This window comes from Anabrus simplex, chromosome 3 (genome assembly GCF_040414725.1).
Source record: "Anabrus simplex isolate iqAnaSimp1 chromosome 3, ASM4041472v1, whole genome shotgun sequence".
Taxonomy (NCBI): domain Eukaryota; kingdom Metazoa; phylum Arthropoda; class Insecta; order Orthoptera; family Tettigoniidae; genus Anabrus; species Anabrus simplex.
This window is the reverse complement of record NC_090267.1, coordinates 464,585,623-464,602,582: the sequence shown is the minus strand read 5'-3', so window position 1 is coordinate 464,602,582 and position 16,960 is coordinate 464,585,623. Positions and strand designations below refer to the sequence as shown.

The following is a 16,960-nucleotide window of genomic DNA, read 5'->3' as shown; positions in this document are numbered from 1 at the left end:
TAGTTTGTATTTATGAGGGTTTTAGTCAAAAAGGACGTCAATCCAAAATCTTGAGGAGTTGATTTGTTTTTCCATACACAAGGAGTAGAACCACAATAGATAACAGTCACCGTAATGTAACAAAGTCCACAAGGTTTTGTAGTAGCAGTCAAAGGGACGCACCATCATTCAAATATTATGAAAGAAACAAATCAACTCCTCAAGATTTTGGATTGAATTGTATTGAAATGGTGGAATAAAAAATCACAATATTGTAAGCATATAATGTCCAGTGTACCAATAATGAACCATGTGTGTGTTGTGTCTCATTGATCAGTGACTGCGTACGATTCTTTTGGGTGTGCCATGGCTCACTGTATGTCTCGCTGCAGCGGAAGCTCGGCTCTCTGCCAGCGTCCAGTGTGCCGAAAAGGAGCCGTGTGTATCTTGTGTCTCACTGAGCCATGATTCCGCATGATTCTTTCGGTATACCATGATTCACTGTCTGGCTGCAGCGGAAGCTCAGCTCCCCACCAATGTCCAGTGTCCCGCTAGTGAGCCGTGAGTGCGCCACTCAGCACTGTCCGCTGGGAGTAAGCTGAATCGTGTGCCGTGAGCTCGCCGTTCCTGTGAATCGATTCGCTCGGACACTTGAATGAATCGATACACTGCTTCGAATCATGCATTCAGTAGCCAACACTTCTTCATGAGAGTCTACCCTGTCGATAACAATTTATGGCGAGGTATCCTACTACTACAGTTATTAATTATGCAGGGTTATTCAGGTATAAGACGTCCATCTCAAATAACTTGTGAACTGTTTAAGATACTGATATTCTGTTTTCACTTTAGTTAATGGTATTCAGGGATTCATAGTTGAACATGCTGTACTTTTCCAGGGTTTTGACAAAATTTATCAGCATACAAGTTTCCATATGAGAATGTTATTTCACATAACAAATGCTTATGATATACTATCAACTTACACTCGTAGTTACTGGGACGTTGCATAGATTGCAGCATAGGAGAATCGGTCTTAAGAGTCTTGAGTGAAAGCATTACGCATCACTTAAGTTCCTCTTTATTATGATGTACATATGAAAGTTGTTTGTAGTTTTTGTGCAATAAAGTAATTAATGTGTTACTGGACTTCAAGGAAATGAGAATATAAAGGGATTCCTTAAACTCATTCTCTCACTTTCCCTTTCCACCATGGTCGAGTCTTTGTCTTACCATTTCTAATGTTCTACCACAAACTCTTTCTGTACTGTTGACCCAAAATTTCTTCCAGAATGTCAGTAGCATTGACAAGTTCTTTTTGATTTGTCATGTTCATCAATATGTAGTCAATGATGATTTCAGTTCTAACTTCCTCCATACCTGGTAATCTTCTGACTATTTTGCTTCCTGAACCATGTATTTCCTACACTTGAAGACCAAACATGGAAGAGGGTGAAAGTGCCAGAAACATATTTTCGAGTAGACACCAATAATAAAGTTCCTGAGCACAATGGCACTTTCAACCTTCTCTACCAAAGGAGACCAGGAATGAATGATTACCTATGGCCTTTAAAGTACATGTATATACTACATCCAATACATTTTATATAATTTCATAACAATACTTAGCCTCTATAAATTTCATTTCTTTAATTAAATGGCTCAGAAATTTTAAAATACATGAGTGATAACACACTGACACAATGGGCAGCTCAGAAGAATTGCAGCACGAGAAGCTGGCACATTCACCCTTCCCCATCAAACTCAGCTGGGCACATTGGACTGTGCTCTACCTGTTGAACTTCCTACAAACTAAACTCAGGCACATGCACAAGTTACCACCATATGCACCGTGGCTAATACATTCCCTTATTACAAAAAATCACATTTTTCATATTTTGGCCCTTTCACCCTTTTCCATCTCTGGTCTTCAATTTCTTTTAGGTTATCACTGCCACATCCATTGGGTCCCAAAGATTTCCTATCTTCCTTTTCTATACCTTACCTGTGCATTCATCTCTCATTTTCATTTCTTTCTTATATGGTATTAATTTGATTGAGCCTCTAGCTATATAGAAGATAAATATTTACAAAATTTTGTTTTAGTGTGGTTGATGAAGATTGCTACCCTTACACAGCAGGAAGTGGCAAAGTAACTAAGTGTCGGCTACCAAAAAGGACCAATCTGCTGACTGCAAGGTGTTCAGCGCCACAAAACCCACTTTTACCTGCCCGTACTGAAACTTACCGCATGGGTCCAGCATACCGTCTTGGTTCTGAGCATGACATCATGCACGAAATCATGGAATCTGGACCTGTTCAAGGTAAGAGATTAATCCTTTTTGGTCATATCAATGTAAATAGCACCTAAATCATATCTATTTTTCGGGCTTGCAAGCTGTGGTCCAGGAGCATACGACGGTCCCAATGTTTCACCGAAGACTGCGTTTGGCATTTTCAAGTGTTTCAATGGACTTTGATGACTGCGAAGTACAAGTCTTCAGTAAACCGCTGGGATCATCATATGCCGCATGACCACGGCCTACAAGCCTAAAGAAAAGAGACATGATTCATAATGTATTGAATAGGTGGTTTATAATAAAACATTGTTTGTTGTAATTAAATGATTCATAAAGCCGGGCATGAACGTCTCAACTGCTATATAAATAGTACACAAGAACCTCTTTTATCAGGCTCTCATTAATCTGGATCTCCGGTTTATCCAGATTGAAAATAATAAAAATTTATTTTTATTTGTACGGTATTTCTTTTACGGGGTCGACTCTTCTTGACTGTCTTTTCTGCCAAGGATAGTTAAGGACAGGAATTGTAAGTAATTTGCCCATGGTCTATCAAAAGTATCGTCCTGGCATTCGCCTGAAATTGAGAATGGGAAACCGTAGAAAACCATTCCCAGGACGGCCAAGATGGAATTCGAACCCACGCTCTTCTGAATGAAAAGCACTATTAATTCACTAATGGAGAATTTGAAAATTAAAGCGGCGCTCCATCAGAAGAAACAATGACTCATGGAGAGGCAACAATGCAGCTGGACAAACTGATGGCCTATTTAGAATCCCAGACTGAAACCACACCGGCAGAACTGATGTTAATAAAATGTCTTTGTGATTGTGTTACGTGCAAACGCTATACAACAGGAAAAAACTCATACATTATTTTAGTGCATAAAACACAGTCATAAATGTAAGAAAAGTGGTCTTTTTTGTACAAATGAAAAAAGGTATTACTGTACAACTTATGTTAATAGATTATATAAGCTGTATTTGTTTTTTAGTTCTTCCAGATTATCTGGATTTTTTATTTTCCAGATCAGTTCTGGTCCCACTTAATCCAGATAAATGAGGTTGTTGTGTATCTACTTTAACAGAAAAGTTTGATATGTACTATTTAAAGTATTGGAAAGGAATATTAGGTTCTCATGATTTCTTTCAGGGATAATTTCAAAGAGCACCTAACTACATTTATACAAAAAATGTATCATTAATGATTGATTGATTGATTGATTGATTGATTGATTGATTGATTGATTGATTGATTGATTGATTGATTGATTGATTGATTGATTGATTGATTGATTGATTGATAAAAACTTGTGATTGCATTCAATACTAGTATGTACTCATAAGTTAAATCTTGGAGATCAATGGACCTTGAGATGTCTCTCGACAGTTCATTACATGTAAAAGTTAATAGATGAAAGATAATCTCAATATGTTCCCTTGTGACTGATCAAGAAAGATACCATAATTTCATGTGATAATTGTTTGTTTCAGCTACAATGAGGGTTTTCCACGACTTCTTTGTTTATCGTGGTGGAGTTTATCAACAATCGAAACTTGGTTCCAACCACAGAACTGGATATCATTCTGTCAGAATCATTGGTTGGGGTGAAGATAACTCGCAAGGATTCCCTATCAAATACTGGGTAAGTTATGGTAAAGCTGAGAATGGGCCAAGAATCCTAGCCTGATTAGTAGCATTTTGCAAGACCCTATTAAAAGTGCCACATAATTTACAATTTTGAATATTTCTTACTTTAACTTGCAGGAAATGTTGAGAGTGGTATGTACTATCTATTGACAATGATTACAATACCGTTAAGTTTCAAAACATATTTTAAAAAATATTCTGAACACTTACTAAACAAGCAAAAAATCAAATTTCTAACATAGTGTAACTTGTTGGCTGGGTAGATAAATTAAGCCAGAACCTGTTCCTAAGATTTATTAACTAAGCACTAAAACTACACATTTACACACAGGATTACCGAGCACACAACTATGACTCATAACACACAATGACATAGTTTGCTCTCTCTTAGCTTCTCACTTGTACTAATTCACACAGACTATGATTACTAACAGTACAGTTTCGTTCAGTCACACAGTTACTTAGTTAGCACTGTCACGGTCCACAGTCCACATCCTACACACATCAGTCTCGCAGTTCGGGATGGTATATCTGCTGTCCACTCACTCTGTAGAACTCCGTTCACAGTCTACACACATCAGCACCCAGTGTTCCTTTCGCGCTCCTCCAGAACATCCAACGTCCTTCTGCAGCAGGCAGCCGTAAGAGACACACACACATGACATAAGGCAAGCAGAAATGTGTCTTCGGCTTCAACAGACAGATACCCATATAGACTGACACCTAAGGCCAGGCTATAACTAACACACTGACTGCACTCTTTATTGACTCACTGAGTCCACACATTGAACTCGCTAAACCAACTAACTGTACTCCAACTCTTGACAGAGCTCCAACTGAGCTACTCGCTAACTCACTCCTCTGCAGGTGCTCTTGCCTTATATAGAAGGAGCCAACGTTCGAACCCCATGGAAATCTCCAGAATGGAAGGCTCTCAATCCATGGCGTAATTTCTATAGTCCTGATGCGGCGTCACGATGGGTGTAAAAGAGAGAGAGCTGGCCTAGTGCCTAAGCCCGAACGTGACTGGTGAGGCTTGAAGGAGTGGACGGGTCAAATGGTGGTGTACACTAGCCCTGCCCACGCTGAAGTTTGGCATGGCGGACGTAAGAGGCCATGCATGCAACAATAGTAATAAAAATAATTCAAAACTAAAATTACAGGATCCCTGTGCAATGCAGTCATCCAAGTGTATAAACATAGAAAATTTGAAAAGTATCTGTTCGGTAGCTCAGTGGGAAACTACAATTATGTAAGTGCCAATTGTCACATGACCAAAAAAACACATGAAATTCAGAAATCCAATGTGTGTAAATAAATGAACAAATGAGCCATATAGTGATAAAATTACAAATTGCGTTCTTTATTCTATAGAAACAGAATGTAAGATATTGCCATCTGATGTTCATAATCATGCTAAATGCAGATAGTAAGGCACGCTGTTCAAACGACAATATATTGTTGTCTGGCATTCTAAAAGTCAACCAAGTATATTTGGCAAAAATCCACAATTCTAGCCCTTCGGGCAAGCAACTCAATGCTGAACACATCCCAGGTGAGCTACAAATTTTAGGTAAATAAAATATAATAAAGTACGAGATTATATTCTTTATTTATACCTAAAAATTACAATCCTTTCCTTAATCATTGTTATCCGGTCAAATAGATGAGCAGTTTGCATTTTTCTACCACTTCGAGTGCTTATGTGAGTCAGTGCAGAGTTTCACTTAATCCCTTACAACTACATTTGGTGTGGACATTTTTCAATAAATAAAAAACACCTGAGGTATTGAACCAAGAAACAAACCCACTGTCTCCCAAATGCAAGCTCACAGCTGCGCGATCCTAACCGCACTGCCAACTTGTTCGGTACTTCTGAGTATCAGGTAATCAGCAAAAGAAAGGGAAGGACGATGATGTGTGTGAAAACTACCTAAGCCTCGCATATCTAATACCATTAGGGTTGGAAGAGAAAAGGAGTTGACCAAGGGAGGTTGGATAGGAGTGATGACAGTTAAGAGTCTGGCACAAACTGAAGCAATGCCAGAATCAGCTAGGGGCCTTGTGGTCACCAACCCACGCTCCAAAATTGAGCGGCCCTGGGGTCCTCTTTTAATTGCCTCTTACTACAGACAGGAAATAATGTGGATGTATTCTATTGCCCCCTTCCACAGGGGGGAGATTATTAGCCCATTTGAATTTACATTATCCCTTTGGTCTCCTGACGACAACTAAAGTGTAACCCATCTTCACGATACTATCTGCTTCTGCCCTAGCAGTAGCATAGCCAGGATCGACTGTTGGGAGGGGTTATCATTATAAAATGATGATAGAACATAATAATTTCGTGTGGCTATTTCTAGCCAGGTGCAGCCCTTGTAAGGAAGACCCTCCGATGAGTGTGGGCGGCAACTGCCATGTGTGGGTAACTGCGTGTTAATGTGGTGGAGGATAGTGTTATGTGTGGTGTGTGAGTTGCAAGGATGTTGGGGACAGCACAAACACTCAACTCCCAAGCCATTGGAATTAACCAATAAAGGTTAAAATCCCCGATCCGGCCGGGAATCGAACCTGGGACCTTCCGAATTGAAGGCCAGTACGCTGACCATTCAGCCAACGAGTCAGGCATAGAACATAATGAAAGTGCTTGTGCATGTGGTGCTCGCATGCGTGAGTGTCATTATAAGGACACTGATACAAGTAAATTATGTTGATACCGAGATTGCAGTACCGGTTCACTACAAAATCTTACATTAAAATACAGAAAAGAAACAATATGATCAAGGTGAAATGTTTTGCAGCAAATGGTATGTTCAGAGCCGGCCCCGTGATGTAGGGGTAGCATGCCTGCTTCTTACCCGGAGGCCCCGGGTTCGATTCCTGGCCAGGTCAGGGATTTTTACCTGGACCTGAGGGCTGGTTCGAGGTCCACTCAGCCTACGTGATTAGAATTGAGGAGCTATCTGACGGTGAGATAGCGGCCCCAGTCTAGAAAGCCAAGAATAACGGTCGAGAGGATTCATTGTGTTGACAACATGACGCCTCGTAATCTGCAGGCCTTCGGGCTGAGCAGCGGTCGCTTGGTAGGCCAAGGCCCTTCAAGGGCTGTAGTGCCATGGGGGGGGGGGGTATGTTCAGATTACGGTCTAAAATCCAACTTCCTCTGAAAACTGATGTATTTTCATTTGTAAAAAATTCCTTGGGGGTGGGAGGTGGTCTAACCCCCAGTAACCCCCTACCCTACCCCTTCCTGGCTATGCCTCTGGCCCTTAGCATATATACAAATCATTGTAAATTGCTCTCACATGTTTTATCTCAGATAATGTCAGACCTTTACCTAAAGTTTTAATTGGAGATGCAATCCAGTTTAGTGATACCAGCTGTCCACCTCAGCATCTTTGTCTCCATTATTACTATAGTTCATTCCATGTTAAGAAAACATTATTGCTCTTATGACAACAGCATTGCCATATTGAATGGCTCTGCTCAGCACCATCACGGGAAAACGGCAGCGCATAAATTTGTGAAATTCAGTATTAAAGTTCAAGATAAAAAGTGGGAGAAACAAAGCTACAAATTACTTTTATGAACTGAAGGGATGGGAGGTTTACAGTGGCTATTTTTGGTTTAAACGGAATCAGAGGTACACTAAGGCACATAAAAGAATCCTCAGCATTGAAGTGTAAGGAAAACTGGGGCAGAAAATAGAAAAATCATATTTTTTATGGGCACGAAGGGTAAGGGATGTATTTAATTGCATTTAATAAATTCCCCAGGCAATGCGGGGTACTACTGTGCTGTTGTACCGCTCAAACAACAATAGTAAAATTAAATGTGGTTGTAAAAATATGGTAAAATTAAAATGCGCTTAAGAATGAACAGCTAAATAACAAAACCAAGCACAAATCAAACACATGGCAATTTTTTTTATCAGTACAAGTTATACCATGACCAAAATCTTCAGTAACAACTTCTGTACAGTACAAAAGTAATAGAACACCCACAAATACTATGAAATATACAACCAAATCTCACTCAATACAAGACAAGTATGCACTGATTTAAAACCTAAAAACACACGCGCAGCAAATAAATACTGTAGATGACTTCACTACAGAAGTGAGCTGCCGGCCTTTCACAGAGTGAAGGACTTACACGGGGGACGTACAGAGCAACACAGAAGAAGGAAACTGAAGGAAGGCAATAAAGCGATGGCTGTTCCTGCCATCGTGTTTCCTCTCTATGAATATATTTATGGAAAAATAAATGTTATGTAGTTATTTTGATAACTCACGGGCAAAAATGCCTAATCCTTTTTATCTGTCTTTCATAATAAATTGCAAAGTACAGTATAATATCCCTTAATCATGAGAAATTATGGGTGTCTCAGAGGCGGTGTGTTCACTCATTGTAGGTCCACAAGAGAAGTGCTGTTTTCTTAATGTAGAATGAGCTATAATTCATATTCTGCTTCAGTTGTATTCAGCCATGACACCATACATAATAACTTTTTAACAGATCAAAGAACTGAAATATGAGTAGTTGTACCTAAGTAGTGAACCTCAGACATCTTGAATAGCCTGTGTAGAATCAACACTGCAGAGTGTCCATGGAATTAACATTCAACCAGAAAACTTTTTCGTGCCAAATGTCACACTTGTGATGCAATGTAATATCACTAGAATGCTAATGTTGCAAGGGTATAGTGCAGGCATTCGCTTAATTATTTATATTCGTCTTTCACTGATGCTTTCATATAGAGTGTGAAATTGAAGGTAAAAGTTAGTCTTTCTTAACTCATTCCCCACTGACCAGAAATTACTCTTTCAAGCACAGGCAGGAAAAAAGTCTGCTGTTCTTCCCAACTTCCCCTGCTGCTTTATTTGCTGTCACATACTCTTTGGTTGCTGTGAAATACACAGTTCAAAAAAATTAGGGAAACATGTGTTGTAACGTCTGGTATGTGAACGTTAATTTGGTAGATGGGGTTCCAATGGTCGTACAGCATACCTTGAGACCTTAGCTACTCAGGGTATGTCAAATCGAAGTTATACTCCATCTGGAGGCGTAGCCATGCATTAAACTGTCAGGTGACCCCTCAAAACAAAGTGAATAGCAGTGCGTCCATATGTCATTGTGAGGTACACAGACTACTGCGGTCTTTTGAGCATGTTTTACATCAACGAACACATCCCATGAGACATCTTAACGAGGTTCAAGTCACAAGAGCCGTCACTTTGATCCTAGAAGGATGGACTTTTGGCATGTTGCTGTGGATCTCAGTGTCTCTCCATCAGTTATTCAACGCTTGTGGAATTGCTACATTGAAACAGGCCAGTTCACAAGGAGGGTTTAACAAGGTCATGGGTGCATGATAACCCCACAGGATGACCGACATCTGACCATCTGTGCATTGTGGCATCTTTCAGCTACTGTCAGAGAACTGCAACAAGACCTCAGGAGGGTCACTGGAGTCATGGTATCTGACTAGACAGTAAGGAACAGATTTAGAGAACTGTCCTTACATTCCAGACATCCTGTTCGAGTGCCCCGTTTAGCGCAGCAACTTCGCACAGCTCGCTTTCTGTTTGCCTGTACCCACATCAACTGGCAAATTCGCCTTTGGAGACCTGTGTTGTTAACAGACGAGTCCAGATTTCCCCTGACACAGCGTGAGGGACGTCAACGTGTATGGAGATGGTGGTGAGCAGTACATGCCAAATGTTGTCCAGGAAGGCGACCAATTCGGACAAGGTTGTGTGATGGTGTGTGGTGGCATCAATATTGATGGCCATACGGATCTTGTCATCATCCGTGGTAATCTTACTGCTGCAGGGTACATCGAGCAGATACTGCTACAGCATGTGTTGGTTGCTGCATACGGTGTTGGCCCTGAATTTGTACTCATGCATGACAATGCCAGGACTCATATAGCGTGCATCACCAGAGCTGCCTTGCGAGAACTGGACATTCAAGAGATGGAATGGCCAGCAGTGAGTCCCGACCTTAATCCCATTGAGCATGTGTGAGATAGGTTTGACAGAAGTGTTTGTAGGTGTCCTGTTCCACCACAGACTCTCCAAGACCTTGAACAGGCTCTCTTTGAAGAATGGGACCTGATACTGCAACGTGACCTCTATCGACTTATATGCAGCATGCCACGTAGGTGCCAAGCTGTGATAAATGCTTGTGGAGGACATGCACCATATTGAAGCTCTCCAACTATGATAAAAATCCACCTTGGAGGACTATTATCACTTAATTTTTGCCCCTATTTGGACATTTCCATTTGTTTTCTGAAAATGAACGCGAATCCATCGATGTTCTTTTATATACTTCAACGATAAAGAATAAAGGTTTAATTGGTAATAAACCTGGGTGTGAAATATTGTTTTGTGGAGCATGGCATACGTTCAGAAACATGTTCCCCTAATTTTTTTGAACTGTGTATTTCAAAAACACTTAGGGATGGCAGAGTTAAAAACCGACTGGCCCTGTTGAAACAATTATCTTTTATTTCCATAAGAACTGCATCACTTGGGGGAAAAACTTGGTACCTAGTGAGCAATGAACAAACTGAGTATATGATGTTTGAATGTACCCTGCCAAGTGATAACCTAAACATCTCTCTGCATTATCAAGCCCAGAAGTGGGAATTTCTCACTCCCAATCTTGATGCTGCAGGTTTGAATCCTGAATTTTGGTGTTTCACTACCATAAATTACTGAATTTCTGGAGACCTATGAGGCCTGGCAGAAAGAGGAAACTTAAACGATGACAGTAGTGCTCAGTGGCAGACGTACCTGTGCTCAGCTCTGAATTTCAGTTCTCTTGTGCTTTTCTTCCTGTATTTACACTTAGTGATCTATGTATTTTTGAAACTTAAAAGCTGATACTCACCGGATATGTAAGTAAATTATCTTGGTGTTGGTGTTTGAGTCATCAGTTCATAGACTGGTTTGATGTATTTCTCCACGACACCTTATCTTGTGCTAACCTCTTCATTTCTACGTAATTACTACATCCTACATCTGCTCGTCATATTCATACTTTGGTGTACCCATACCATTCTTACTGCCTACACTTACCTCAAAAACCAACTGAACAAGTCCTGGGTATCTTGTCCTATCATTCTCTCTCTTCTTCTCATCAAATTTAGCCAAATCAATCTCCTCTCACCAATTCAATTCAGTATTTCTTCATTCATGATTCGATCTACCCATCTCACCTCCAGCATTCCACTGTAACACCACGTTTCGAAAGCTTCTATTCTCTTTCTTTCTCAGCTAGTTATTGTCCATGTTTCACTTCTGTACAATGCCATGCTCCAGGCTAAAGTCTTCAAGAACATATTTCTAATTTATACAGGATGGACCGAAATTCGCGTACTCGAGCATCACAGCGCGACTCCTCACATGCCAGCAATAAAAAAAATGTATCTCACAAAAGTTCGTCCTGCGAGTATATCCGGCAGAAAAAGGATGTTGAAGAGTGGCAATCTGGCAACACTGTAACCACATGTAGGGTAACTACCTCTGTCAGCACATACTAGTCATGCTGTACAGTTGGTGCAGTGGATAGAGTTTTGGGTTAGCATGCAGGAGGTCGAGGTGTCGATCCAGGGTTGAGGCTTATGTTTTTTATTTCGTGAATGTAGTCCAGGTGGAATGGTATCTGGCATCTTAATCATCAACAGCGATTACAGCGGGTCCTCTAGAAACCACTTGACTTACATACTACGATCCTAGAAATGGACGAACAATCGTTTTCATTGGTCAGCTTTGAAAGATGCCCTTTCCACGTCATGGGCGTGAATTTATTCGCCGTTGATGATTCAGATGCTAGTTATCACACCACCTGGACTACATTTACGAAATAAAAAACATACGCCTCAACCCAGATTTGACCCCTCGACCTCCTGCATGCTAACCCAAAACTCTATCCCCTGCACCAACTATACAGCATGACGAAAGTGTGCTGACAGAGGTAATTACCCTGCCTATGGTTACACTGTTGCCAGATTGCCACTCTTCAATGTCCTTTTTCTGCTGGATATACTTGCAGGACGAACTTTTGTAAGAGACATTTTTTTATTGCTGGCATGTGAGGAGTCGCGCTGCGATGCCCGAGTGCGCGAATATTGGTTCACTCTGTATATCAATGTTCCAAGTGAGCAAGGCCTTTCTTGCTTGTGCTAATCTACATTTTATGTCCTCTTATTTCTGCCATTGTTAGTTATTCTTCTACCCAAGCATGGGCGCCCACAGGATCTTTTCCAGGGGGGGCACATTAACAATTTTCTTGAATATAAAAACCAATATAACGTCAGCAACATTAAACAGTTTACAAAAATTTATGGTTATAACAGATGCTAGATGTCTGTCAGTAAGTTCAGTTTATGAAATAATCTGGTATGATATTAAACAATTGAACATCAACCTCTTTAGAATTCCAGGTGGGGAGGTAAGCGCCCCCTTGCTCCCCCTTGCGGGCACCCATGTACCCAAGTAACAGTATTCATCTACTTCCTTTAAAACTTCATTTCCTAATCTAATATTTCCTGCATCACCTAACTTTGTTCGACTGCACTCCATTACATTTTTTGGATTTATTTATTTTCATCTTGTACTCCTTACCCAAGACTCCATACAAGATGTGAAATGTGCTTTTCTGTAAAAAAGTATAGTACTGCATGTGAAATGTTTCTCTTTACAAGAGTGATTTATATTTATTTTTTAATGTGTATGGAATGTCTCAGTAAGTGGCATTGAGAGAAAAACACTTGGCACTTGCAGGTTTAAATTATACCTGTTAATTTAAACTAACAGAAATTTTCTTTTCTTGTAGTTGGTGGCCAATTCATGGGGCTCACTATGGGGAGAGAACGGCTACTTCAGGATTCGTCGGGGTGTAAACGAGTGTGAAATTGAGGACTTCGTACTTGCATCATGGGCAGATACTCTAAATCCACCTGTAGAAAGAATGTCACCAAATAACAGAATTAGCAATGTAATTTAAGAGCAGAACTAGAACTTTAAATATGTGACTGACTGTGAAAGTTCAAGTGAAGTGCATCTCAAGAACAGTGAGAAAGTTCTGGTAAACTTGATTCCTGCTTAAAATTAACTGCTCAATTACTTTTAAGCCACAGATAACAAACAAGCAAGTGGATGAGAAATGCAGGAACTAAGTTCATAATTACTTTGCCTTAATGCAAGTACTTTAAAAGTCACTTGCAGAAATAAAGTCTAACATTTAAGAAATGGAATCTTATTTGGTAACAAGTGGATTCTGTGAAAAAGCATGTGTTCAAATGTTTTAAGTTCCAAGCAAACTTAAATTTATATTATTTTTATGGTACTGTTTGCTAAAAGAAAGTATTATATTGCAAACACAGGTAAGACCTAAACCATTGTATAAAGCAATGTCAATATATTTTTTATTATTATATAATAATGTATATTTACTTAATATTATAAAAGCTAATCTAACTAATAAAATGCATTATTATGCAGTAAAATGTATTAACTTCATTCATTATGTAAGACTTGAGATCTCTCCCTTAGTTTTCAATAGTGAAACAGATTCCCTTATAGGTCTTTCCTTATGAAATCCACCAAGCTGTGTCAATCAAAAAATTTTCACTTCTGAAACAGAGATAAAAGAGCTCAAGAACTGATAAGATTTGAGGTAATTCAACATACTTTTATGTGAATATCAGCATACATTCAGATCACATGTTGTTATCACCAGTTGACCCCAGTTCAATGTGCTATCCACATGGCACCCATCCTGCTCCAAGAAAACAACACACATGCAGCAGATTAGAACAGTAAAAGGAAATGATTTTACTGACTGAAAGAATTTGTTAAAAATGAAGCCTTTGTTTTCATTGTAGACTCAGTTAAAGAATTGTTTAAGCTTTACAGTCTGTAGAGCATGAATATCACACACAGAACACTATCAGTCACGTCTATCACCACTGATCTGCAATTTAGGAAAGTTACCCAGGTGTCAGATTCCCTATCAGTTGTATACATAGGATTTTCTTAAATACCGGTAATTTCAAAGAATTTGGAATTTTATTGAAATCTCCCTTGGTAAATCATTCCAATCCCCAACTCCTCTTCCTATAAACAAATATTTGCTCCAATTTGTCCCCATGAATTCAAACTTTATCTTCATATCATAATCTTTCCTACTTTTAAAAACACCACTCAAACTTGTTTGTTTACTAATGTCATTCCACACCATCTCTCCACTGACAGCTAGGAACATATCCTTATTCGAGCAGCTCATCTCTTAACTCCCAAGTCTTCCCAGCATAAACTTTGCAACATTTTTTGCTTGCTTGTGTTTGCTTGTTGTTTTAAGGGGCCTAACATCGAAGGTCATCGGCCTGCAACATTTTTTAACACTACTCTTTTGTCTATGCCTTTGCTGGTGGGATGTAGTGTTTACAGTGTACTATGTCTTCTGGTATGGACTAGAATACATTTGTTACTTTCACTGACCTGTCTCAGTCTCAACCTTGGCTTTGACAATATGAAAATGACCAAGGTATGAGCGATTCTAGAAATACTGTTCCTTATGCAGCCTGTCCCTGTGAAAATATCGCTCATAGGGTCGATTGGTGCATGCATTTCAGTGGGCTTGGCAGACTGATATGTAACAGCAACTTCTGGCTCAGTGAGGAAAGCAACAGGAAACTACCTCACTCCTCATTCCCTAGTACGCCTTTTCAGTGACACCTAGGCTATCTATGAGAGCTGTTGGTGGAGCTGTAGAGCATCAAACCAGCCTTCGGGCTGAATACCAAACATACATACATTCTTTTGTCAGAAATCACCCAGAAAAAAATCAAGCTGCTTTTCTTGGATTTTTTTTCCAGTTTTTGAACAAATAGGGGCAAATATTCAGTTATGGAATGGGGAATAAGGGATTGGAATAATTTATCAAAGGAAATGTTCAGTAAATTTCCAAGTTCTTTGAAAACATTTCAGAATAGGCTAGGTAAAGAACTGATAGGGAATCTGCCAGCTGGGTGACAGCCCTAAATGCAGATGATTGATGACAGATTGTAATCCTAGTGAGGGTCCAATACACACGAGCCATACTCCAATTGTGGTCTTACCAGAGACTTAAGCCGTCTTCTTTACATCTCCACTAAGCTAAGTCAAGGCAAGCCCCATGGCACAACAGCCCCCTAGGGCCATGGGCTACCAAGCGACCACTGCTCAGCCCATAGGCCTGCAGATTACGAGGTGTCGTGTAGTCAGCATGATGGATTATCTCGGCCGTTATTCTTGGCTTTCGAGACCGGGGCCGCCATCTCACCATCAGATAGCTCCTCAATTTTAATCACGTAGGCTGAGTGGACCTCGAACCAGCCCTCAGATGCAGGTAAAAATCCCTGACCTGGCCGGGAACCGAACCCGGGGCCTCCGGGTAAGAGGCAGGCACGCTACCCCTACACCGCGGGGCCGGCTCATGAAGGCCTTTGGAGGGGTGGAAGGTAAAGACTTCCACTATCCATAACCATGGCATTTGATGGGGTAGAGTGGTTAGCTCTATGCCCAGACATCTCTACTACAATCCTTAAATATCCTCATAAATATGTGAAGAGATCTGTAACCTTTATTTACTATTAATAATTATAATTTTTTACAGATATTCTCTAGTGTTCTGTTATATTTATACTTGACAGACTGAAAAGCTTGTAAGTTGTTTCAGTTAAAAAAATGACAACTTAAGGCGACACTCTGGAGATAAAAATTGATATTTTGGTCATTTAGATGAAATGATTTTTAGCTGAAATCAAAAGGATTGAGATTCTTCTTTCTTGTCACAAATTTATTTCCCTCAATTCAAACAATTTATCACTGTAATAATACTTTGTTTGCCAATTGTAATTTTACATTTAAATCCCATTAGGTAAAAATATATTTCTATCTCCAGAGTGTCGCCTTAAGCGGTATTCAAACTGTGGTACGCGGGGTCGTCTCAAGGGGTGCGTAACTGTATCTTAGCTTTTGTTTTCAGTAAGCAGTTCAGAAGAGAGTTGAGCCTGCTCATTTTCAATAAAAATCTGGTTTTAATTTTGTGTTTTTGTCTACTATTAAACTGAATTCCCTTTCCAAACTATTCATTCCAAAATACTGTATGTGTCAGTTTATAGGCTACCACCCATTTACTATTAGGTGTGTAAAAATGCTTACTTATGCTGCATTGCTCATTTTAAATTTTTTGTTTTGAAATCCACTCATTCACCTCAATTCTTTTCAATAGCAGTGTATACAGAATGAACCGAAATTCGTGCACTCGGGCATTGCAGCGCGTCTCCTTACATGCCAGCAATAAAAAAAGTCTGTCACAAAAGTTCGTCCTGCGAGTATATCCAGCAGAAAAAGGATGTTGAAGAGTGGCAATCTAGCAATACTGTAACCATATTGTACCAGGAAAAGTTAATTTCAAGAGCATGAGGTCTTTCTGAGGGGTGCCTAGTCCTTAGGAGATGGTACAGAGAGGGAGGATCGCAAGGCAAAATAATAGATATTATATCTTTCTTTCCTTTATTCAATCTCTGGGATGTCATCCTATTATATTGCCAAATCATAGATATTTACTAGAAAATAAATCCCAATTTCAATATCAGAATATCAAAAAATCAAGTTGATCAAGTAAAATTCAACTGAATAATGTCTTTCTCAATCAGTTATGTTCATCATAACTTTCATGGCATAAATGAATAATAAAGCATGTTGTAAGAAATTAAGAAATCCTAAAGTCTTTTCTATTGGCACTTGCGATTTCAGATTACGCTTTCTACATAAATTAAATAAAGTAAATTTGGTAATTCCTTTTTGTGAACACATCAAACTCAAATATGAAACACTTGAAATTAAATCTGATCTTCTAGTATACAGTTCTGAGTATTGTCCTATTTTTTGTAAATTATTGTACACTTTACGTAAATATTGTAAATTGAGAGTTTATGATACACTTCCACTATGAATGAAGCACTCAATTG

At 39.5% G+C, this 16,960-nt stretch overlaps 1 protein-coding gene across 1 annotated transcript in view; it reads left to right on the top strand.

The window, feature by feature from the left end:
* Positions 1-13,450, top strand: part of LOC136866523 (uncharacterized peptidase C1-like protein F26E4.3) — a 383,490-nt gene extending 370,040 nt beyond the window's left edge. The window contains exons 6-8 of the mRNA XM_067143570.2: positions 2,086-2,303; positions 3,774-3,925; positions 12,778-13,450. Coding sequence (XP_066999671.2) covers positions 2,086-2,303; positions 3,774-3,925; positions 12,778-12,948 — 541 coding nt within the window. The 3' untranslated portion in view covers positions 12,949-13,450. The remainder of the gene's footprint in view (positions 1-2,085; positions 2,304-3,773; positions 3,926-12,777) is intronic.
* The last annotated feature ends 3,510 nt before the right edge of the window (positions 13,451-16,960 follow it).